The 27,052-nt window shown below is 40.4% G+C and overlaps 1 protein-coding gene across 8 annotated transcripts in view; it reads left to right on the forward strand.

The window, feature by feature from the left end:
* The window catches only part of LOC125895302 (LIM domain containing preferred translocation partner in lipoma), a 253,387-nt gene that overhangs the window by 131,622 nt on the left and 94,713 nt on the right, over positions 1 to 27,052 (forward strand). For all 8 annotated transcript variants that reach the window (XM_049587035.1, XM_049587036.1, XM_049587030.1 and 5 more), the window contains one exon: positions 19,736 to 20,326. In XM_049587035.1, the coding sequence (XP_049442992.1) occupies positions 19,736 to 20,326 (591 nt within the window). The remainder of the gene's footprint in view (positions 1 to 19,735; positions 20,327 to 27,052) is intronic.

A 27,052-nucleotide genomic window follows, 5' to 3' on the forward strand; every position in this document is an offset into this window, starting at 1 on the left:
GGGAGTTAACAAGGAGGCCCAGATGAGTGTCAAAATAGTGCGCTCATCAAGCGACAGAACAGCAGCGCTGCTTCGGTGGAGGCTACACAAGCTCTGACCGCTGTGACCTCTAATTCACACCGAGCTCTGGTGCATTTCTAGTAATCAAACACATCGCAATCCCTGCTGCTGAGATTCTACAGCATCCAGTCTGTGCTGTATTTGGTTCACTGTCAAACATCAGGGTGTGTTTTATTTTTTCACAGCCAGTACGCACTTGTAGGACATTATTAGCAATATAATTTAAATCTACCACTGGATGATAACATAAGAAATATAATGAGATGTCAACATATGAATGAGTGTCACAGTATTTAAATCCACACGAGCTCTTCCTCCAGCTGATTTGTTTGCTGAATTTTTCTGATAACTTGTTTTGTCCAGCATTAATTTGTATTCACCTCCTTCATAGAGAGAGATTGATAGCTTTGGCTAACTGCCTGTAGCAGGTGGCCGAAAATTAGCAATCATATTCAGTTAATATGTACAAATGCAAACACAAAGAGAATGCAAGCAACAGAGTGACAGCTTGTCCAGGCACAGTGTGTTATCATGTTCCCTTTCTACATGCAGTGAAATATATCTGGTGTTGTTAGTTCATCACACAGTACCTGATTTAGAGGCTTTGTTTTTTTGTGTTTTGTTATTATGGTCACTGAAAGAAAAGTAGACACGAGTGCTGGTGCACTTCATCTGCTGTGTGACCACTGAAGGGACCAAGTAAGGAATTTGTTCCACATTCAGCAGTGACATTTTTGTCCCAATTAAACTCTAATGCACCACCTCCATTAAGGCTGCACCTCGTTCTGATCCGATTCAGTCCGGTTTGATAAGATTTAAGCTGAAATTAAAAAGCTCTTCCTGTCTGATTCATCCTCACGCTGCGTAACGATAATGTGCAGCATTGTAAATAAAATATTGAAAGCCTCAGCTCCATACACTTACCACCATGATAAACTTCCACAGTTGTGCTGCGCTGCATCAAGAGGGGTGTGTGTGTACGTGTGTGTGTGTGTGCGTGCGTGCGTGTGTGTTTTAAGTGGGGGTGTTTTAACTGAGGAGGGAGAGCTACTCAGCTGTCACTTGGCTGCCTTCTGGCAGTGCCAGAACTTCTGGGACCAAAGATGTGTGACTCACTTACAGTCATGGTTCCACCTCAATTAACAGTCAGTCAGTGAAGTGCACTGAAGCCGTCTCTTTGTTTGTGTCCATGTTGGAGACTGAAGTGTGCATCTGTTAATGCTGTCGAGAAAAACGACATGAACCGCTCAGTTCGGTTCATTGCTGTCGAGTTCTTTGAGGCTGTGACCCTGTGACATGGACTGCAGAGTTCATGGTTATATTTTTAAACTCTGAGTCATACATGTGTTTTTAGATTGTCATGTAACAAATGAGACTAGAGGTTGTTAGGGTTGCCGCAGTAGTCAGTGTTACCTGTTTTACGTTGTCTTTGGACATATGCCGATTACATGACTTGCACACTGTCATTTTTCTTTTTCAAGTAGAAATTAAACCCATTAAGTTTAATTTCCTCTTAGCAGTAGTCATGCTGCATTCACATGGAATCAGGCAGATGGTAGACGGCAAACTGGGTATTAGGGATGTCCCGATCCAGCTTTTTCACTTCCGATCCGATACCGATATTACAGCCTTGAGTTTTGGCCGATACCATTACCAATCCGATCCAAGCGCGTATTATACATATTCACTTATTTTGTTGTCAGTCATGTTAGAAAAGGTTTGATCAAGCAATATTACTCTAACAAGAACACCTACTTAATCAGGTTAGTTAGAATGATCCACAACAGTTGGTATGAGAAACTGACCTGTTTATTGTTAACAGGGTTAAATAAACAAACTTTAAACTTGAACATTAACATTAAATAAAAAATACAGCTGGTTTGCTTTGGCTGCTTTGGCCCCCTAATAAATAAAAAATAGATTAACACCACAAGACATTGTTGACATTTAACAAACAATGCAGGCTTTCCTTTTCAGTTATTTTAGTAGTGTCAGTGCTGCTGTTTCCTGAGTGTCTGCATGCTGGCCAGGTGGATTGATAGTAAGTGCTGGAGCAGATCACTGGAATGGACTGCTTGAATCGTGGAGCGCTAGGCTGGCCAGAAAACCTGGATCGGATTCCATGAAAAACTGGATCGGAGTTCTTGGATCGGCATTTTTCCATGCAGTCCGATCCGATGCCGATGCACGTTTTTTGCTAATATTGGCGGCCATTTTGGTGGAAGTCAGCAGTTCTGAAGAGTAGACCTGCCCGCTCAGACTGACCTACCTGTAGTGACAGGTCTATTGGAAAGGACTAAAACCTATATATTAATTATTATTAATTATATTAAGGGTACATAAGTAGTTGAGTAGAAAGTATTTCATCAGAACATGCTACTACCGTCCTGATTTTGTCACAAAGTTGCATAATTACCTAGAGTTGGTTCGTGTTCTCACAGCAGCATTTACAAGTGGACCAGATCAAATGCCTTGTGTGAGAAAGCTGCTCTTGATTGGTCAGAATTTCCATGTGGGAAAAATCCAGGAAGTAAAGCAAACGTTGAAGAAATTGTAACCGGACCGAGACCACCTCTTTGAGAAGGTCTCAGTCCAATTGTTTGGATTGCTGTGTTCACACCTGCCCAAATGAACCAAACTAAGGGTGTGAATGAACTTGAGTTTGTTGAATCTGAACAAACAGGGCAGGTGTGAAAGCACCCTTAAAAGTTCTCAGTGGTTTCTAGTATTTGAGACCTCATCTGGGACTTGACTCAGGTATCATTTGGTTGGGTAGGGTCCTGTTCTATTGTGGTTAGTCTCAAGACTCTGAGTCATTTTGCGCTTTTCCATCAAATAATTCCAGATACTCATTAATGTGGGGTGTTTTCAAAGCTATAGATCATTTGCTGTGTTTTGCATCAGTGTCTTACCCTTGGTTCGGTTTCCTTACACACAGTAAATACTTCAAGTGAACCAAACAGTCAGCAGACTGGCTGCAGCACACACTGGTGTTTTTGTTTTTTATAACTCAGTGTCAAATAGCTTGATGTCTGTGTAATAAGTTGTCATGTCCATACAAAACAAATGGGCATTATTGAAGTCTGCTGACAGTTTAGCTGAAGCCAAGTGCTTGAAATGCTGCTGAGATGGATCCTTCCACATGAGTGCCCGAAGGAGGCCTCGCTTCACACTGTGCCAGTCAAGCCATGCCGTGACACTCCCATCTCTCAACAGGCAGAGCATTGCGGATGGCACTCGCTGTCACAACATGGCAGAATGATAGGCCCTCACTGCTCGCTCCCAAGTCTCCCACTGATAATGGCGTCTGCTGAACGGTCGCAGGGAATGCAGACACGAGACCACCCTGCCGTCGTCTCAGCTCCCTCGGAGTATGATAGGGTTGGTGACCTTTCTTCTGCTCCTCTTATGAGGCTCAAACTCTGGAGGCATCTCAAGGGATGGTCCCCCCATTTCATTTCTTCATGCCTTCAGGAGCACTCATCCCTAACACCTTAACGCTGTGTATCTCCTTATGAGGGGTTCAGAAGTTAATTTGTATATACAGGGATAAACACTGAACATACATGTCAGGTATAATCATGTGCCACATTGTGTTCAAATGTAAGATGCAAGGAAGCTATTTTATTCCATCACCAAGGGCAAAACAAACCTCCCTGGTGGGAACGGAGTGAATGGATCAAAGGCATAAGACTGTACAGTGTTATTTTGCAAATGTGGCAGCAGTATAGATGGTGGAAGTATAGGTAACAATACCTGGCATAATATATCAAAATGACATAATAAGATTAATAATCAGATTAAAGAATTAGTGGCATTTTAAGAAATACACAAATGATTTCTTGTCGACAGTTACATGAAAAAATTGCCACCAATCTCACATCTCTTGAATGTGAACTATGGCTAACAGTTGATTAGTGTAGCTCACCATAAAGACTGGAAGCGGAGAGAAACAGCCTGACTTTGTCTGAAGGAGTCCTTGAGTCTCCACCCACGGTGATGACAAGCCTCCAGGAAGTTACTGTGAATTTTTTGAGTCTTGGACAGAGCCATGTTCACAGTATTCCCCTGTTACCAGTCTTTGTATTGAGCTAAGCTAACTAGCTGCTAGCTTGACATTTAATGGAGTTTCTTTTGTGGTCTTCCTGAATAAGTGTATGTATTTATACTGCAGCACTTGCTGCTAAAATTCCAACCGTTTGTAATTTTAACAGTTAAACAGTCATTTCTTTTGTTAGTACATTAGTCCAGGGGCCAAGGGTCTAATTTTCACAAATTGGTATCACTTAAAGGGACCAAACAATTTTGGTATTTTTGACTTCCTCTATGTCTCTAGTTTACATTTTGGTATGATAGACCTACCAGTCTAGTAGCTTAATAAAAAAATTTTGATGATCTTTGGGTCCTCCCCAAAATTGGAAATAGTCAAAACTGAGACTTCTCCAAAAGGGACGGTGTCTGCCTTATTACATGAATTTCGGGAAATAATGATCAGAATGTCACCAAATTTGGACTGAATGTTCACAGACAGTTGTTGCACACAATGCAGCAAAGATTTCATCAGTACCTTGCTCCTTTTAAAAAATGTATACACCTAAACACACATGAATTATAGGCGGACATGGAATAAGGAGTAAAACATCCAAAAGGCATGTATATATGTTTTTGCCATTATTAATATAAATAAGGCAGTCACCCCAAAATTGCATTTATATGTGCCAAAGAATGTCATCTTATCATAAAAGTAGGTTATTAGATTATTCACTTCACCATCTGATGTCACTAGCCCCTGACAGTTAACTAGTGCACCCAGAACTTCAAACAGACAAATAGAATGGGGCCCTATTAGTCCAGGGGCTAAAGGGATAATTTTCACAACTTGGTAGGCATTTTTATCTCTCTACAGGTCTCTAGTTTATGTTTTGGTATGATATATAGGAACTGTTGGGTCCAACTACAGTGCAACAGAATCCGATCAGAAATCCTTTCTTGATCCCTGAGAGGAAATTGTGATTTATTACAGTCGCTCCAATGTGAAGAATAGAGAATTATAGAATAAGAGTAAGAAATAGAAGTATGTAAAAATAAAATAGGAATAAAAACATGCATGTTGTTACAATAACACTAGTACTAGTCTGTAAGTGTATAAAAATATACAAATATGTACATTGTGCTTCATTAGAATGTTTGAACTAGTGTTACATTCAGAAATATGTATTATGCTATAATAATCACTACAATACATGCATTAATAGAATAAAATAACGCCAGAGCCACACTGCCTGTGTGAGCAGTGCGTGACGGCGACCCCAGTGCTGCACATATGCAGTGTTCACACAGACAGCTTTACTGCTGTGACGCTGCTGCAGAGCTGCCTGCTGCTATAACTACTGTATCCTACCAATAGAAAGGCGGTACTCCTCATTTATGGAGCCACTGCTTTGTCAACAACACGACCCTACAAATATTTCACAATAAAAAGCCTTGTGTTAACAAATGAAGGGATTCTGTTCACAAAAATGTAGTCAGAGGGCGTTTATTTTGAAACAGAGACAGGAAGTGTTGAGTTAAAAAGAAATATTAATATGTTTTTAAGGTCTATGAGTGATGTAGACATTGAAACTGTAGTGAAAGGTGGTGCAATGTCAATACGGTTATCAAAAGACCATTTACAGTACACTGGCTGTTTTTGCTGAAAACCGCACACGTCACACCCCAAAAATAGGTGAGACTCCTGTTCTCTGGATATTTCGCAGCTGAGCAGTGGCCACACTGAGCAGCACTGGCTACTAAAACCTGTTGACACTGCTGCCGAAAATTGGTTCTGTTCACACAGGCAGTGTGTCCCGGGCGTAATACGTCATTTCCTCCTTCTAGTCGCACTCTTTTCTTGTGTTGTCTCATTATTTATTTTTTCTGCAGTGAGGAAAAACTAATCTGCTGTTTGGAATTATCTGTCCTGCTGTTGTTGTATTTGAACCAGTTGTGGTCGCTTATCTGGCCTCTTCTAAAACAAAACAATATATTGCGCAGCCTTTATGGAACGTGTTGTTTTTCTATGTGTACTGTCAGTGTTGAGTGAGCTGTGCAGTGAATTTTTGAAGAAGTTTGTGAGGCTGATTTTTTGGTAATTTGCATGATTATCAATTTTGATTTGATTTTAAATGAGGGTTTCTAATTTCTGCGGCCCCCGAGGTTTCACTTCAGCTCTCTATAGTTAGCACTCTATTTTGAGTGCATAATGCTGTCTGATTACGGTTAGTTCTCCTGTATCACGTTTGACTTAACAGGTGTCAGATGATCTCAATGTGCTTGTTTGGAAATATACTAAACATGTGAAGAGCAGCTTAAATTCACTCATTGTCTCACCTGGTCTTTTTGTCTCATTGTCCAGTTGGAGGCTTTGCAGTGTTGACACCATGACACTGTGCCCTTGTTTTTAGGGAGATCCTTTTACTGTTTCTATGTATGTGTATGTTGCTGTCTGACTGTAATGACGGGAATGTCCTTCACGTGTTTTTGCGGTCACAACACTGAGACACTTTGTAAATGTATTCCAGCCTAAGGGAAGCTTAAATCAGTCAGAACACATGTAATAAGGTGCATGTCGTGACGCTACTTTTTGGTTATTAGTGCTGGTTTGTCATGTGGTCTCTGGTGAAAACAAAGGTCAGTCATGAGGAAAATGAATGCTCAGCTATATTGTTGAATTTAAACAGAATGCAGTTTGCTCATAAAATCCAGATTTCCCTCTGATGGTGACAGTAAGCTGAGGAATGTTGGCTTCAACTGCCGCTGTCACAGGCATGACACTGGTATGCTAACCAGCCCCTTTTATTCCTTATAAAAGGTCAAAGCCATAGGCAGCTATTTTTGGCAATGGATACTTTAAGTCTTCAGGGCTCTGACACCACGAGTGTGCGATCGTGTGTTTCCGCAGCTTATCTCCATGATCTGCCAGAACTGCGTCAAGATGACACGGCAGCTCTGTAACGATGGCGGTGTTGAACTTTTTTCCCCTCTCTGTTTGTTTTATACGCTGCTATTCTCTTTGATTGCTTTGTTGCTGCACGGAGCAGAGATGTTGCCACAGCGCCGGTGGCACCCATTGACCTTAAGGTCAATCTGGCAGCAGGTTCTGAGTTTTGACAGGGGCAGCCAACTGTGGAGAGAAGAGCATGCCTTCAGGCGCTGAATGTGTTCCGTCAATGTTTGTTAGTCAAATAAACTGCATAGTATCACCCCTTTGTCTTTTATTAACAGGGTGAACCAATGACAAATTTAGTTTGAGCCAGGACGCTGTGACAGTCAATATAACCTGCCTCTTTACATCATGAACTCCCAGTAACAATGCTAAAAGGCTTACCATCAACTGCTGTCAGTGCACATTATCCATCTTCCCAATAACATGTGCGAGCTTACAGTACACACACACAAACACACACACAGCTTCTGAGAGAACAGTTTCCCGTCTCAGGGATTGATGATATCGACACGCTGTAAGCGATGGACATTTTCAGCTGTGCAGTATTTCACCTCCTGAAGCAGGACGGGTCACAAGTGCATGAAAAAGCCTCATTACAGGGATGAGTCAGGGATGTGTGTGGTGAGAGCCTGGCCTGTAGTACTGCAGGAGGTGAATGAAACAATTAGTTTCTGCTGTGCGAGAGCTACAAAACACACATTTCCCTCTTTTGTAAAGATCGCCTGCAGAAGTGCCACGATCGGTGACTCTCGGGGACTTTTTTTTTTTTCTTCACACAGTAGCCCAGAAAAAGATTTTTTAGTTGCATCAGTGAGTAATACGCCCTACTTTATATGATGTTGTTACATCATACTCAAAATATTACATACTTTTTTTTTCTGGAACCCAGCTTTTTTTTTTTTTTTTTAAGGGATTACATAACTGTGAATTTTGAAACATGGACCTAATGTTCAACTACTTCGTCTTTGGGTTGTCTTGGTGGTAAAACCAACGAGTGCGCATGTCATGTACTGTACATGTGACTGCTACCTGACTCATTCTGTGTATTCAGATCTCTCTATTTGAAGTGTCTGTAATTTTTGTATTGCCATAGTGAGAATCTCTCTTTTTGTGAAATCTGAAACATTTTTGTTTAAGGTAGGGGTGTCAAACAGAATCAGCCCGCCAAAGGGTCCAATCTGGCCCACTGGATAACTTTGCACACCTGATATTGATGCACTTGTGAAGGCAAAGAGGTGCCAGGTTTCAGGAGCAAGTCTATAACAATACTTATTGTGGTCATATTTAAAGATATTGAACATTGTGCAAAATATTGTCAATCAGCAGCATCAGTACAAAAGAATCTGTATCAGACTCTTATCTTAAAATAGTATGTGTGGAACCCTGTTGATAAGGCACTGCCAAAACATAAGATTTGTAAATGGTTTGTAAGGCAGTGGAAAATTTAATCTGCTTTCTCAACGGCTTCCACTTTAGTTTAGTGTGGTGATGCCAGCATTACTGCATGGGAATGAAAGTGTATAAAATACACCTGTCATGACAGTAAGTAGCAGACAAACTGAGCCATATTGTTGAAATAGCACTCTTTTTTTTCTTAAGATGATGAGCTGGGTGGGGCACCGGTGGCTTGGTGGTAGAGCAGGCACCCCATGTGCAGGGCTGTTGCCGCAGTGGCCCGGGTTCGACTCCAGCCTGTGGCCCTTTGCTGCATGTCACCCCCTCTCTCTCTCCCCCCTTCACGCTTGTCTGTCCTGTCCATTAAAGGCTGGAAGAGCCCCAAAAAATACCTTAAAAAAAAAAAATAAATACCTTTGAGGTATGGACTAAAATAACCCAGTACCAAGTAACATCAAAACGTTTCCAGTCAAACAATACCTGCATTTGATTCTTTTTGTGCTGGGGGTCTGATCACGGACCATCTCAACTCCCTGCTGGATCAGCAAACTTTATGTTGCTGCCCGAGCGTCTGCCCGGTTAGCGTGAGCTAACAGAGCAGCAGGGGCTAACATCCAACACTGAGCTGTTAAACAGTTCCAACAAACTCACACCAACACCATAATGGCTCACTTCTGTCATTAAACCCATTAATAGCTGGTTACATAAGCTGTGTGATGCCCACAGTTTGCCGTGTCACTGTGTGTGCAGCTGGGCAGACTCTCACAACAGCAACAGCTACAACCCACACAGTCTGTGGTGAAATCGAACGAGCAGTTTAGCGTACTGAGAAGCCACGAAACATTTGGAAGAATGGCTATACTACACACCACTCCATTCACATTAGGGGTATTGCATGAAGTGTCAGTCTTTTTTTTCCTTCCATATAATGGTTTTAAGTTTCAACGGTGCCCAGCAGGACATTCAGTGTGACAGCGGCATTCATGTAAAATAGCAAATAAGCCAAGGGAGCAAATGACGGATCGTTAATGTGCAATTTTTTTTTTTCCCCGACAGTAGATATCAAACAAAAGCCAGAGGCCGCTTCGTATTAAGTACCATTGAGCTCTAAATTCACCACTTCCAACCAGAAGACAGCAGATAACGATCTCGGAGCCTTATGGTGCTACTGCGTCACACCTGCAGCTTTCTGTTGCAAAAATTAGCGTCAAAGTCAAAAGTGCTCATACCGCAGCAAAATCTGGGGACCAATACGTCTCTAGAAGTTCACTGCACAGCATGCTGACTAGCAGAAAAACCCGACTGCTCAACTTAAAGCAGTCTCAGTCGACTGAGGCATCTCAGACTGACGACTGGAATCTCCGACTTTCGAGGGGACAGCCCTGGAATGAAGTATTGATATTAATTGGTATTGGTATCGTAACCCAGCTCTACTGTTCATCATCTGTTTTGTAATGGATAAATGGTTTTCAGAATGTAATGTCTTTATTTATAGTTTATTATTTGATGGTTTTATTGTTGCAGCCCGGTTGAGATTTAATGTGGCTTTAAATGGCTCATAAACTAGAATGAGTTTGACACCCCTGGTTTGAGCTCTGCATGACATTTTAAAATTTCAGATGACACAGTGGGACTGATGCACATGCACTTATTCAGTCATGATGAACCAATATGATGATGATGATGATGATTTGAAGTTGTTTGAAATGAAAATAGAGCAATAAATGGGCCCTTTATAACTTATATTGGTGTCAGTGTATCTGTTGGCCAATGAGTAAGATAACTGCAGCACAGAAATGCAAAACTGGGACTGAGCTCATTTGGACACATTGTCACTGTTAGTTTGTTCACCACTGACACATAGTTTTTTTACACTGTAAAATGTCCTGTTGACTATCTTGTTTGTTTGTTTATGTAAAGAAATGTATTGTTGGCCAATAGATCGTTGAAGCATTCACTTTATACTAATATCAGTATCCGCTTCAAAATGTCAGTATCTGTGGGGCTTTACTTTGAGATATATATCTACATAAAAATCATGATTGTGTAACAGCTTCCTCTTCAGTCCGTGCATGTCAAAAAACAGAAGCCACGGAACAAATATTATAGCTGTGATATTATCAGGAGGAGCCACTTGGAGAATTAGTAACTGATTTTGTAGAAATGTTGACTTTTTATTTCATCTCCAAAACCCACATGAGTTCTCTTCCACAGCAGCGCCAGTAATCCTGAATCTAAACTGTTCCCACATAATGTTTGATTCTCCGTTCTTTTACAGTCCGACTCCCATGTGTAAAGTTTAGGATGTACTTTGTGAATATTTTTTAATGTTTGCAGATTTAAATGCAACAGATCTGAAGAAACACTCGGGTCACACACAGGTTAGAACAGATCCACTCTTTGTTGCATTTCATTTTCCATGAGTTTGGTCTGAACTTGGGAAAGCTGATTTTTAGTGCACTTGACTCCTGGAACAAAATACAGCAACTCCTTAGAATCAATTCACTTTTACCATTTGGACATTTCAGTAATTTGATACTAAACCCACAAACATCTATTTGTAATTTGTTTTAAATAACGATTTTATTCTACAGCCTGCACACAAGATCTTAATCAGTCACTGGCTTATTTCATATTGAAAGATATGATGCCTATTCAGATAGTTTAAAGCCTGACTTAAAGCTTGTTTGTTTGATTGTCACTACAAAAGATGGTTCTTAAAAAAGACATGAGTCCTACAGGGTTGCAGGGATAAACCATGAAACCGTATACCGTAATATGAAAATTGTTGGTTATCATACACCATGGTCATTTGCTTATCTACGGTATTGAAATAATGCGACCAGACGTAGAATCCCAACTGTGTGTCTGGACCTCTTTTCCTCATCATCTCCTTTCCTCCTTTCCTTTCCTTTCCTTTCCAGCATCTAAAACACCTCTGAACCACACTGCTACAAATTGTTTCCCCAAAGTAGACAGAAACCACAGCACCTCGGGTACAGGGCCGTCAGCTTTTGTTCCATGTGAGGCATCTGTGGACTGTGGGAGTTTCTTTGTTGGCATTTATTTGTTAAGCTGCAAGCTGATTCTAGTATGTTTAGTGCCATTTTAAGAGTTTGTAACATATTATAATGATTATGGGGATAATCTCATGAATCCCGATTATTTTTTCCAGGACATGAAATTTTTGTACTGCCCCAGGCCTACTGCAGTTACATGTAGGGTAGATTATCAAACTGTGTACTTTAAAGGGTCTGGTCTATTTTTTCTTCTATATTGTTTTAGTAATGGGGTTGTATCACTGCTAGACGAGCACACACACACACACACACACACACACACACACACACACGCAGACAGAAACGGAAGATTAACTCTGTGATTAGAAAAGAGTAGCGGAGCTGAATTGCCTTTTAGTCTACTACGTCACTGCACCTTGTTCAAAAATTATATTTTTGTCATTACAGAGAAAGTAGTACCAAAAAAGGTTGTGTTGGGTACTGGTACCTGAATTCCAGATACTGTAAACCATTGGTTCCCAACTGGTGGGTCGCAGTCCAAACGTGGGTCATGGGTTCATTCTGAATTGACCAGAAGTGACTCGTGTCAAGTCTGATACAAAACACACTGAATTTCCAGCACAGAGGTTTTATTTTGAAGTGCTGTTTCCTGCTGTAGAGTGAGTGACTAACGGACAGCTACTGTACTTAACAGAGACAGCAAATTAACATGGCGACATGGCCAAACGCAAGTATGGCGCTGAATGTAGTGAAAGTGTGTGGACCTTGAACGAAACTAAGGAGAAATCTGGACCCCGTGCTCTGACCAGTTGGGACCTCTCCTGTAGGAGGCACCAGTTCAATGTGAACAGTACCCAACCTCAGATACATATGACACTATAATAAAATTAGTAGTGGTAATAACAGGGACAGTATTTCAGGACAAATGTGATACAAGGTACCCAGTAAATGTGCTCTAATTTATGTGACAGGGTTGAAAACAGTGTTGAAATATTCACTTTAGAAAGGCAAGGGCTGACATGCAACTATCACTTGAAGGAGCCCCCCCCCCAAAAAAAAAAAAAGAATCAGATATGCAGATATAAGATATGAAGAGCAAAAAGTTCCCCATATGTGTATAACACACTTTATCTGCAAACGGAAAGATAGTGGGAAACAGCTAGAGGTCCCGTCATGTTCCACAGAGACATTGTTTAATCATATTTAATGTGCCTTATCTTGAACTATTTTAGGAAGAAAATTGATACCCTCAATTGCATGACTGTGTTGAGGCTGACGGATTGTTAAATGTGACTATTGTGCCCGATTGTGCAGAGACAAGATGACTAAAAGCGGCAGGGAGATTAGTGAATCCTGCAGTGTTGACTGGGAATTCTTCCATGGTCATAGTGCAAGTGCTGAAATAGACAGATGCAAATGGACAGTCGAGAGCATCCGCTTTGTATGAATAAGGAGCAGGAAAAAGTTGAGAGAATAATATCCAAGGTCTTAGATGAGTCTGAAAAGATGCAGAACTTCTGCGTCTTTAGGGGTTTTCCCCAAGCTTGCTTAAAAAAAAAAATCCCCCACCCTTGTGGTTTGAAATGCAAAGTTAACAGTTTTACTGAGCCCCCTAAGGCTTGTATAGTCTCTCCTAATCTTTTTTAATGTGTCAAAAGGCTTTCTTGAGACTCTCTGTGAAATTTCACACTTAAGTTGTTTGCAAAGTCAGTCTGAATTACAGTGCAGAGTGAGGGTTAACTTTTCTGAAGGCGTTAGGGAAAACTTTTTTGAAACTGTGCGTGTTGTGTTTGTGTACGGAGGGGGTGTTGGAGACAACAACACAGTATGCATTCAGGCTGATGCTATATCTGAGGTCAGACTTCTAGTTTCCAAACTGTGCCTGACATGGAGAGGTCAGGTCATATAAAAAGACTTCAGGGAGTTATTAATGATGTAATCTGTTTTTAGGTGTGCATGTAAACGAGCCTCGTCATCATTAAATCATTTAAAATTAATACTTGGTAATGATTAAGTGTTATCCTTTATCAGCCTTCAGAGGAATTTTATTGTGATCATATTAGTCTTTTACCAAATTGTGTTGTCCAAATCAGTCTGAAATTGTAAATCTAACAAAATGAGTCATTAACGTATTTTTTAATACTTGTGAAGAGTTTTGTCTTGGTGTGTGTCGATTTAGAGGAGTTCACTTGTTTTTTATCCAAAGAAGAGGCAAGAAAAAATTGTGGTCTTCCAGTGAACTCCGATCCTCCACCAGTTACTGTCTACATACAGATTGATCAAGTCTCCTCCTACAAATATTTGGGCTACAGCAGCTAATACAGGTCTGCTCAAAGCTTGACAGTCAAACTCTTGAGTCAAGTTTCCAAACTGTGTACACTAAAAGAATGTAGTCTTTGGCAGGTAATATCACATTAGATCACTCTCACATTTTCACATTTTTCGATTCCAATCCATAACCCTTTGCTGCATGTCATTCCCTTTCTCTCTGCCCCTCTCACATTATTTCTGTCCTATCAAATAAAGGCAGAAAGCACCAGAATACCTTAAGAATAAGTTTTGTATATAATTTGGTATGTATTAATAACAAGAAAATTTCTTGTAGTAACACAAAAGAATGTCTCATTAAGAAGTGAAAAGGATCTAATACAACTAATACTACGATTAATAATATTGATAATAACATGAAACTGAGCTTATATTTTTTTGTCAAAGTGTAAGCAATATGCTAGCATAATGTAAATAATAGAAACATTCTCTTAATATATATTGCCCACAGTGCACACAGTGAGGGACTCTTCAAAATAATGCATTGATAATACATTAAACTACAAGAGAACAGTTTCTAGTCTGTCCTAATTCAGGCAATACACTGCAAATTTACCCAATTTGCTCAATACTGATACCGTTGTTGAATGTGACCCCAGGTGAAGGTCACATAGAGATGGCCCAGGAAACAAGGACTTGAAACTTAACCCTATGGGCCCAAACGACGCATAGTGCGTCCAAATTCACACCTGTTCTTCTCTATGGATTTTCTCCGCAACCGTTCGAGAAGCCACACATATCACGTGAAACAGCGGAATCGTAGCTTTCCGAGAAGACCAAGCACTTGTCCGTAGTCCAGTGTTTTCGCAGCAAAAAAAACCCCAAAACGATGAAGTTACACTAAAATTATGTATAACAGAGCTTTCATACAGCTTTACACACACATTACTCTTGGATGGATTACTTGTGAATGCAGGGTCGCACAGGAATGCCGTGCATATCACATGAAAGCGCAGGACCAGAGCTTTCCAATGATACCACACACATCATTGTGCTGTCATCCCATCACGCTATAAATACAGATCAAGTGTCTACAAAATAAAAACCTGACGAATTTCTTTACAATCCATTATACAGATCTTGTTATCAGTCACTTCATATAGTGTGGAATATCGTATCTTACCGCGTCTTAGGCTTGCGTGTGTTTCTCCCTGTCTATCCACATTTGTAGTCCGGCTTTCAAGTTGCAAATATCTCCATATTGTCTAGTTGACAGTCCATCAAACTTTGTATGACAAGACCAGCCACTTCACCTTTGCGCACCCAGACAACTGAGGCCTAATTATGCATGCATGACAGGGCCGTAGTCACCATATACATTGAGGGGGACACGTGCCCCCCCACCAATGCCCAAAATGTCCCCCCAATATATAACTGAAACTGAAAAACAAATATTATCTTGGAGGACATCATTGCACTTGGTTGACTATTTTTCTGTGATCTTAGATGTAAATATTGCATGTTTCTTTCAGATTTGACTTGTGAATGAGTCAATGGAATTTCTTGCAATAATAAAAAAATACTGGCAAGCACAAAACAGCACAAAACACATGTTTTGGACAGCTGTGAAGTGACAGAATGTCCCAGCATCATGGTTCTTATATTGTCAGAGTTTCCCCTCTTCATATATGGCAGAACATATCAACTTCCAACTTGCTATGCTGAGATACATGTAAAAAATATAAGAATTTAGTCATACGGATTTGTAGGACATGTAATGATGGCAAATCTGGATAGCCCAGATTGTCCCGAAAAAAACAAGATATAGCATGTGTATGTAGCCTTTATAATGACTGTGATATGAGCTTAAAAGTAAAGGCAGTAAACATACCCCAAAAAGGCCTAGGGCCCAAAGGGTTAATAGCTGAATAAACGTCTTTCTCCTTAATAAGAAAGCGGCATATTCATTACTGCACATGGACACTGACGCCACTTGCAGGCCACTTGCAGTGCTCTGTAAGCCTGTGTTAGCAACCTGTGCTCCAAAGTCAAGATCAAAATTAAGATCAAGCTCAAGACCAGGGTCAGGATTGCGATCAAGATCAAGATCAAGATCAAAATCAAAATCAAGATCAAAATCAAGATTAACTTCATTGTCTCACAAAGTGGCACATTTGTCTTGGGCTCTACACCCATACTGCAGCCATAAAAATACAACATTGTACGTGAACAAATCAAAGTAATACACCATAGGTAACAATAACAAAACAGAAAACAAGTGTAGCAACCTTGCCACTGGACTTTTGTTCAATTTCGGGTGTCATATGCCATCAATAAGGAAATATATCACGATGTGGGACTGTCTTGCATTAATCAGCAATAATGTAATGATGGCCAGCTAGCTAGTTAGCTACCAAAACATCAGTATGCTAGTAGCTTCTTTTCATCCATCCATTTTTGTAACCACTTATCCTCTTGAGGATCGCGGGGGGGCTGGAGCCTATCCCAGCTGACATTGGGTGAGAGGCAGGGTTCACCCTGGACAGGTCACCAGACTATCACAGGGCTGACACATAGAGACAGACAACCATTCACACTCACATTCACACCTACGGACAATTTAGAGTTAGTTATGCTGATTATAAAGAAAAGGGGCCTGTTATATCAAATACGACACTTATCTTTATTTTTAAGTCTTTATAAACGAAGACAATACATCTGTGAGTTTCTTTTGTTGCTTGTGTAGCCATCTAGCTGATGGATTCTTAGGTTGCTTTTGGAGTGTGCCTCTGAAAACCTCCATTTGGAGGGCCTTGTAGCGCTTACCCTTAGCCCTACTCCTATCCCAACAAGAATCGGAGCACCCTATCCCCAGACATAAACACGCAAAACAGGGGGGTAAGGACTAAGTGGTAGGGGCAAGGGGTGTATTAGGCTGGGCCTTCATAGTCATGATATTATCTCAGACCAGTCATTAACACTGACAGGTCAAAGGCATGCAGCAGCTTAAATGGTAGCTTAGTTAATATGAAAATCTTTTCTACCACAGACATTTTTGTTCAGGTTGTATGCATTAGATTAGTTTCATCACCCTCAGAAAAGGGGTGAATCCATTTTCTTAATGTAATTTGTGGAAAATGTACCATGACAGTGTAATTATTTTGAGGGGGTCAATTTGCATTTCCAGTGCTCTGCTAACTAAATGCTACTGTAGGTTCTAAGGCCTTTAAGATAAATTAATAATCTAGAGTATTTAAAACCCATGAAACATTTAAATTAAGTAATTTCACTTCCTAAAGGGCATAGTGGAGATTTTTCCATACATATGCAGACAGACACACTTTTTAAATAAACATCAGCACTAATCACTGAGACAGAAATCAGAGTGAGAGCAGAAAATATTTTCTGGATCTTTTAATGGTTCCTCAGGGGCTCCCCTCTGACTTAGATTAGATGGGATTTAGACAAAGTTGATGCATGCACCCTCTTTTACCAAAACTTGGAATTCTTTTTTATCTCAACACATTTTTAGGATCACAGACTCGAATTTCACTGTGTACTTTTTCACCAATCGAATTACAACACAAGTGTTTCTTATTCAATTTAGGCAAGGAATTACAGCGGAGTGCAGCAGTGCAGAAAAACAGAGCTATATGGGGCATTGCTGTACAGCAGGCTTTGATCAACTTTTAAGGGAAATCGATTGGAATTGTTGCTCTGCCCCAATTTAGAAGACATCTCATCAAACTGAGTTGCAAAGGGTCTAAAGACTACAAGTGTTCATTTTTGTTCCCTTAGTGCTGCAAATTTAGTAATTGACTCTGATTTTTGGCTTCAGGCAATAACCTAATAAGGCCATCCAAGGTTAATGATAGACCCTTTTTAGACTGGCTGAACGTCTGACACCGATATGTAGTGGTAGTGAAAAACAATTATTACTTACATGAGAGACACTCAGGGCAGAAGCCTCTGACATCTGAGTGAAACGCTGTTATTCTGTGTCTTATTAGCTGCTGTGTTGTGTTATAGTTTGGTCTGTGCATCAGATGTAACCGTCGGACATTAGATCAAAATGCCACAGTTGTTCAGACGGTGAGAATCCCGACAGTGGCTCGTGTTTCTGCTTTACAGCCGTCTCTTCCCAGGAACACCAGCGCCACAAATCTCAGTGATTTAACATCTTTCCCGTCCAAGCAGCTGGAGTCAGCACAAGTGTCATGTGCCATTGCCAATCTGCTGTCACGCCGTCCTCTACCAAACAATTTATCCCTTCCCCTCCTGCTTTATTAGCCATAGATTATGGGTGGTCGTGGACGCTGTAGAGCCTCTGCTGTCGAGGTAGCCTTGTAATTGACTCTGGGGAGGCAGGGTGGATAATCATTTGAGCGTAAACCACAGTATCAGTAAATAGCTATTGGATACAACTGTTTTCAGTTTGTTTTTTTACTGTTACTTTTCAGTTAGGTTAAGTTTTTTTAGCAATTGTAGCAGCTTGACTCCAGGGATGGCACTGTCGGTCTGTTTGTGAGGCCCAAACTTTGGTCCAGACTGAATTATATCAACGACCACTGGATGTATTTCCATGAAAGTTTTGCACATAGTCTTGTTTCCCCAGAGGATGAATCTTAATGATCAACTGACTTTTCCTCTAGCGCTACCTAGAGGTGAAAGTGTTTTTTTGAGTAAAATGTCTCAATAAATTTTGGACTGATTGACATCAAATTTATGACACTCATTTAAGCCCTCCTGATATCTGTAACTTATAATCTGTATGTTGTTTGAATTTTGCAGCATTTAAGATACACAAAATGACAAAAATAATCAACAATATACAGTTCAGGGGGAGCCAAAAAAACCCAGTGGACTTATTTGAAACCGCCACTAAAAATGTCAAAATTTCACAGTGTAATGGAGAACATTAAATCTTAGATATTAGCGAATATTAAATCTAGCTCCATCATCAGGTCGTGATTGTCCCATACTTTAGTTTGTCACCAAATACCTGCAAAACTAAAGATCAGCCTCAACTGTAGTTTGCATTTATTGCTAATTAGCAGATGCTAGCATGCTAACATGCCAAACTAAGATGGTGGACACGAGGCTCGACAGTAATGGTTGCCATTGACAACCATTTTTAAAATTGGCAACCAGTTTTTGGCCTTTGGTTGCAATCAGTCGAAACCACTTTCCACATAAGAAATGTGCACCCCAAAACACTGTAAAGGAATTTTTAATATTTGTTGCTTAACTGATATTTAAATATTGTTGTTAGAGTGAGAAGTGGAACAAGACAATGCTGCATGTGTTTTGGTGTGTTCACTTGCTTTTGCACAGAAGTCTGTTTTAGAGACAGTGTTGAAACAAATTAATTGTTTGACTGTGGGGTGAAGAGTTCGACTCATTTGTCATTGTCACAAACTACCTTGCAAATTGATTCAACGAGAAACAAAAAGGACATTTATCAAGTCTGTGGTGGTGAAGTATCCCAGGATCTTCTAGCTGCAGGGAAAAGTATAGAGCATGTACAGTACAATGTACACCTTTATAAGTGACACATCAAGTTCAGTAGTTTAACACATATCCTCCAGAACCATGGGGCAAGATAAAACAATTTGTATACCAGGAATTGTTAACTGACAACAAATGAAATTCCACATAAAAGACAACCTACAAAAAACTGTGTTCAGTTGTGTTCTGATGTATAACTGTGTAGTATCTTAATTACTCAAAATATAAGGTGTCTAAAAATGGCAACCATATTTTCAGTTTCCGCAACCAAAAGCTGATTCCTGGTTTCCAGCCCGGCATCGCCTTCTAGCAGTTAGTGTTGAGTGTTGTCGGCATGTTTGGGTTGTCTTTGTGAGCAGGTTGGCATATTAAATGCATTGCTCTTATATTAGTTGTCCATTTCCCGCCCATACAGTGCCATGATGTTGTTCGTTTAGCAGGAGTGAAATTTAGTTGGTAGTTTGTTTTAACTGGAGCCAAACTTTCTGCTGTCTTTCAGAACTCGGGATCCTCTGCAACCTCGACCCCCAGTGCTCCGGTGACTGGTTACAAGCGCATGGTCATTCCAACGCAGCCACCCCTGACTGCCACCAAGAAGTCTACGCCCAAACCTCAGGCTCCTGGGGGAGTCTCGTCTGTCCCCCCTTCTTCTGCCAGCCCCGTGGCCAAGCCTCAAAGCCACACAGCTCCTCAGCCTGTCCCGGCCTCTTATGCTACAGCTTCAACCCCGAGCCAGCCCACCTTCAATGTCCAGGTGAGGTCAGCCCAGCCTGGCCCCCAGCATCAAGCCCCAATGGGGCACAATTTTGGCCAGCAGCCCATTCGCAGCCCTGCGCAGGTGCAGTACATGCCCGCCCAGCCCAAAGGTCCCGACTTTGCCTACGGACCACCACAGCCTGGCTTCTCCCAGATGGCTCAGGGTGCATACCCAGAGCAGTACCATCCAGGAGGACCACAAGTCGGTGGCACCAGGAGACCTGAGCAAGCCCCCGCCCAAGCATACCAACCTCCAGGCCCCAAAAAGACCTACATCACAGATGTCCCGCCAAGCTTGGCTCCCTACACCGCTGGACCAGCTGTTCCAGCAAAGGTAAGAATATTTTTAATCAAACATACACACACTGATCTGTTGTCATAATTTTGAATCATTGTAAACATAGCTGAAAAAAAAAAAACCCAACACATGTGTAATAGAGAAGAATAAATCCCCACATTTATCCATCCATTCCTCCATCCATCCAACCTTTACATAATTTTCTGCCACTTCCCATACTCTGGAATGGTGGCATTGGTCTAAGCAGACTAGCCAAAGCATCCATTTCCCCAGTGACGTCTCCCAGCTCCTACTGGAGAATCCCAAGGCGTTCACAGGGCAGCTGGGATATTTAATCCCTCCAGCGTGTTCTAGGTTTGCCCTGTGGCTTCTTTCCAATTAGATATCCCTGGAATACCTCCACAGGGAGGAGTCTGTGAGGCGTCCTGATTGGGCGCTTGAACCACATCGACCTGCTCTCGTCAAAACGGCAGTGTAGCAGTCAGTCTTCAAACCCCTCTGGGAGATTAGAGCTCCTCTATCTCAAACACTGAACCCAGACACCATGGGAAGAAAGCTAACCTCGGACACTTGTATCCAAAACTCCTTTTAGTCCATCAGTCGCTGCTTAATTTCTGAGACTAGTTTGAACATGTGGAATAAGAAGGTAAATATGGAGCTCTGGTTTATTTTAGTGTTTAAATTCTGAGACTAGTTGAGAATTCGAACATGTAGAATCAGAAGGTACGTAGAGAGCACGACTGCACGACTGAAATCACTTCATCAATTCTGCGTCTTTATGAAGTGTTGACCCTCATGTTACGAGCCCAGGAGGTCACAGTACAAGCAGGCCTGGAAAACACAGCCTGGTCTCGTCAAGTTGGTGTTCTGCCAAGTCATTTCTTTCTCCTTGGCATCTTTTCAGTTATGTTGTATACTATTTGATAAAGTAGAAATTTGTGTGTGCTGGGGGGAGAGTATATACCAGAGTGCAAGTGTGTGTAGACAGTTGTGTGTGTCAGTGTGTTGTTTACTCTGATGAACATTTGGGTTTATGTGTGTGTGTGTGTGTGTGTGTGTGTGTGTGTACAGTATGCATACATTTGTTCAGCATCAGATGGCAATGCATTGGGGAGCCGCTTGCCATCTTCCATCGAAATGCTCAGAATAAACAGTTGTTTTAACCTTTATGAATTTTTGAAAGATCCTCTCTGTTGGGGGTTTACACCATCTGATTTCATTTGTCTCATAAACAGCAGCTCGTATTCATGTGCACCGTATATATCTACCCGCTGAGCTCATTATTTTCATGTCTTTTTTATTTCATTTTGTAAAAAAAAATAAGTTGTATATCTAAATGTTATAACACGTTTTTGCCTCATATCTTTTTTGAATTAATGGTTATATTTCACACACATTTCACCTGTGCATTCAAGACTCATTTTCATGGTTTTTACAATTGTGCATGTAGTGTTGGAGTCATTAGGAAAAAAGATGAAGTAAGAGGCAAAGAGGTAATAAACAAAACAGTAAACAGAATACAGAATATGAGTGTACAGATTAGCAAATGATTTGAGCTGATTAAGATTTAACAGAACATAAATCCCCCAATGGAGTCCAGACACTGGTGGAGTTGGCAGTGGCTGATGACTCTGAAGCTAATGGCTGATGAAGCAGATGAGGCTGATGAATCCGAGAAGACTAGGCAGTGATGGGGAGGTGGAGGGTGCACATGGCTGCAGCATGAAAGGACTACGGCAGAACCATATTTAAAACCAGAAAAAAATTACAGCCTAAGCATGGAAAGTATTCCTTCCTGACTGAACTTTCGTTAGAGCTTTATGAGTTGTGACATGTTTGCTGACATTTGCAGCAATAGTGGCGTCCAATGAAGTTCATTTTTTGGTGGATGGTAGGTTAATATATTGTAATTTTAGTCATATAAAGTTTATTATATGTCTGAGGAAAATGTTGATATTACCCCTGGCCTCATCTTTTTCCTCTGTTATTATTCCTTTGCACATCCTTCATTACATTGCTAAATTGTTAGCCGCCTTGGCTTCTAGCCACTGACGGGTTTTCTCATCACTTCACTGCCAAGCATATCATGTACACGACTTCCCATGTTCAACCACAAGCTCATAAGTTCCATTTAAAGGCGGCATAAGTCCTCATTTTCTCTTGTAACATTAGAAGTGAAACATATTGTTTGAAAATATGAACAACTGTGTAAACTAAAAAGCCAAACCAGACTTATGTTGAAACATAATAACAGCCTACTGTTACATATTTCACTATCATACCTAAGACACTAGGACTAAGTAGTTGTACACTGCACTACAGGAACAATACTGTTTTTCATTTACAGATAGACTTTTTTGCCTGAGACATGCAGCTCCAGAAGTCTTTGTAGCACAGTATTATCCATATGGCCATCAAGTTTATCTTTACAACCCTGAAGTTGCTGGCAGAAACAAGAAGCCTGCCCCTATATACGTCTGTCTGGTATCAAGGACTGGGTAAATGTTTATAGTTTTGACATTTTGCAACAATTTTTAGATCTCTATACTTCGTTCTTAAACAGTGTCGTAGGTGTCCCATTTAATGCTCATAGAATTAAATACCCCCACAAAAAACATATTCATAATAAGTTTCAAAAGCATTACATTTAATCTTGGCAAGAGCGTTATGAGCCTGTCATAGGCCTGGCCTCAAGCCTTCAGAAGCAGTGCGAGACGTTGGACCTTTTTATAGAACTGTACATGACTGAGAAGAATTACAGAACACTGTCGTCCCTTAGAACAGAGCAGTCTATGCCACAGAGACAGCTATTCTAATCTCAATACATCCAGCCTTCCACAATCTCTGGAAAGTGCAAGGCCCTTGAGTTTTCTTTAATTCAAGGATTTTATGCTGGTTCAAAATACAAACTGGGCCTCCCAGCCTCTGGGAATAGCTCATCAAGGACTGTACTTTACTAAATACAAATTAGCTTCAACATTGCAGAGTATCTTAAAAATAAGTCTAATTATATTTGTTCAGAACAACAGTCTACATATTGCTTGAAAAGCTTGCTTTGGTCCCAGTATGATGCATTATTAAAAAACAAAAGGTGGCGTTTAATAGATTTGTGAGCATCTCTTTGATTTCAGATAAAAGCAAATCACTAATTTTACAGATATAGCATGTACGCTATATATATTTGTCTTTCTTTCCCAAGGATATACTGTAGCAGGATAATGGGCTCTGTGCCTTCCTCCCCCCGGTGCTTTATTTAAATGCTTTGAAACATATCGGGAATCTTAATGCTCCATATGCACACATTCAGTCGGATGATGCGCTGTAAATGACTCTGTGGCATCACATCATGTTTGACCCGACCCTCCCCTACAACTTTTGTATCCAAACCTTAGCTCTAATCTGACTTTTTGTTTATTTGTGTCCAATATAGCAGCCCCTTAATGCCAAAATAAACCAGGCACTATAAAAGCAAGATTAGACTGAAAGCAAAATCTGTCAACTTTGCCTTTGTGATCATCACTCTGCTTGACCCGATGTCGTGACATGTTCATAACCTCTTACAAATGGTGTTAAATCTACTTAAAAGGAGTGGGTTGTGCCTCTTTTAATCTGTTGTGTGAATAAACCAAAACATCGTCAATTAAAGGAACTATTTACATGTTTGTTAGAGTTGATGTTGATTTTATGTAATACCCGAGGGTTTCTCGGTGGGGGGTCTGTGACTGTGATTGAGGACTTTATTCAAGAGATCATTCCACATAATTGAGGGTATTCATAGAAGGTCAGTGTCATTAGAAGTCCAAGATGAAGTCCTTGGATGAAATTCTGTGATCAAGACTTGTCCTCATTAGCTTGCCTGCTCTGCCCCCCATCTCACCCCATGTCAACCCCTGCCACCCAGCACCCAATCCCCTAACTTACTCACACGTAAAGTGAAGGTGTAGGAACAGCTTCTCTCATCAACAGGCTCCAACGATGCTTAATTACCTAAATCCACCCGTGTTTGATCTCTATTGTCATCCAAAAAATTAACAGATTTCATGGCTGCCGGTTAACATACCAATTTCCACGAGTCTCCCCGTCTATCCCGAAATTGGAGGAAAGCTAAGCTGGATGATGACTTGTGTTATTGCTGAGCTTGAGTGACGTTTGACAGGGTAGGATTATTTTTGAACTGCTCAATCCCTGCAGCCAGTTAAAGCCCCCTCGAAGGTCAATGATGGTTTCAACTGTCAAACATGTTTAAATATCTGACATTTCTCTGCCTTCCAGTCCTGACCACTTTGCCTTTTGACCTGTGCATGAACATTTGCATATGGTGACATCAGGAAGCGTCCAAAGACCATTTTTAGACATGTGACATGGCTTGGCATGAACCCTCATTAATTTCTCAAGATTGTGTTTGGAAAACTAAGATAGAAATCCTACCTTCGAAAGAATGCATCAAGCAACACCTGTGAAAACTTATCAAAATGAAACATTACTAGAGAAATTACCTTTGACAGTGCATTAACTTATTCATTCTGTATTTAAACATACAGTACATGTATGTACTTTTCTACCACTATGGTTCTCTTAGTCAAAGCCGTAACATAAAACGGAGCAGTGCCATCATTGCAGTCAGATTCTTCGGGTTAGGATTCCCTGAGTGTTTATCATTTAGGAGGTTTTTACCAGGAGTAGAAATAGACGCAGAGGTCTCTTCCTCTACAAAACAAATGGACCTGGTGATATAAGCAGGTAAAACCACTGAATAAAGCAGTTTCATATTAAACATCAGTGTTTCTCCAACACTGTTCGGCTCATCCCAAAGGGGCCGCTAGCCCGGTTCCTGCTCATGTATACTCAACTTTTTTCTTTGATTACTTAAGATCCAGATGTTCAGGAGGTTTTGTACTGAGAGCTGGATTATCTGTAGAGGTCTCCTTCTCTCAAAAACAAATGCACTTGGTGATTTAAACCGGTAAAAAACACAGAATAAGCAGTTTCACATTAAGAAAAAGCTATTCGCTTCTGGCAGACAACCACAACCACAAAAAATTACAGATTTCTCTGGGTTTTAAAATTGTTGGAAATGTTTGAGATTATGTAAGTACAAAAAATATAGCATTGGTCTAGTAATTTTTAGACATTTTAATGAGGAGAAGTTACACATTTTATCTTTAAATGGCAGTTCCTGATTTTTATGCAATCTAATTTTACCAACACATGCGACTGGAATGCATCATTAACACCAGTTCATTCAAATTTAATAGGTATCATGATGGAAACCCCAGTATGCTTCTGAATTTTCAATGCAAATCAAATGCAAATGCCTCAATCAACAATAGCATATTGTCCATGGTTAACACAATTTCCATAGTAAAGTTGTTTATATACAACTTTTCAAAAACAAAATTATGAAAGGCATTACAGTAAAACACGGGGGGAAAAGTAAATAAAATACAAAATACAAATGTAAATGATTTAAAAGGATTTTTAAAAAGCCGTTTAAAAAAAAAAAGGTGGAATCAGTACATTTTTTTAAATTGAATGAAATAAGACTGCACTACTTTAGTCACCTCAGATATGACCCCAGATGACAGGCTTTTAGTTTGACATTATTAGATAGGGCACCCAGACTAGACGTGAAACTGTTAATAATGTAAGTGCTGGGACTAGTAGGGGTAATTATAAGATCTTTCATTTATAGTCATTCAAGTGCAGGACCTTTTTAGACATCTAGTTCTTAATATCAGCAAGGCAAAACATAATATAGGACTTAGGAAGTACCCGACCATATTGGGCGTACAGTTGTGTATCATCTACATAACAATGAAAGTCTAAACTACTGTATGTCTTTGGGATTCCCAAGAGGCTGCATGTAATTTTGCAATAAATGGGGGCCTAGGATAGACCCTTGGGGGACTCCACAATAACAAAAGATTTGGCACTCTCTTTAACTAATAGTTTTGTTATACTATGTGGAAACTCACACCACTCATAATAGTCTCAGGTTATTATCCTGCAGTGTCTGATTACAGCAGTAAAATGAGCTGTTCTTTCATTTTCACTCGGAGGTGTTTATATTGATGTCTGGAAAGACGATCATGTGTGAACACTTGCTGTGTTTACATCATACGTGATGACTTCTCCTCAGGTGATTGACCCTGGCTGCCCTGCACTTGTGAACTATGAGCAGCTCTTAAAAAAGCACACCGACTGAGTGCAGGGTTACCAGCTCTGCTCTAGATTACCAGAGAGGATTCTTTGCTCGGTGCAGGGTTACCACGTGTAACTACAAAGAGAGAGCCCAGGGCTTTCACAAGATGAAGACATGTTATCTGCAGTCCTGTGATCTTTTCTCTGTGTGTAGATGCACCTTGAAACAAATTGTACTTTGTTCTACACTAACCAAACAAAATGGTTATTTTGAACTGTGTATTGATAAATTGATTGAGAAACAGCCCCATGTTTTGAAGTAACCTATTTGAAAAGACCTGGGAAATTTGTTCAGATTAGTGATTGATATAATACACATTCTCTATCTTTTACTGATCCAGATATATTTTCATTTCTTTCATAGCATCATTGAACCATTACAATAAAAGCTCATCCTCATATGTGTTGTGTTTTTTTTTTTTTCATCTACATAATTTTCCTCTGGCTACATGAAAAAGAAATAAATACTTCCTTAGATTTCCTTACAGCTGCTTTCTATTTTTACTAAACCATAAAAGTGTTAACAGAACACCAGAAAAAGCAGCCTTAGATTCTCACTGT

The sequence above is a fragment of the Epinephelus fuscoguttatus genome, linkage group LG10, assembly GCF_011397635.1.
Source record: "Epinephelus fuscoguttatus linkage group LG10, E.fuscoguttatus.final_Chr_v1".
Lineage (NCBI taxonomy): Eukaryota > Metazoa > Chordata > Actinopteri > Perciformes > Serranidae > Epinephelus > Epinephelus fuscoguttatus.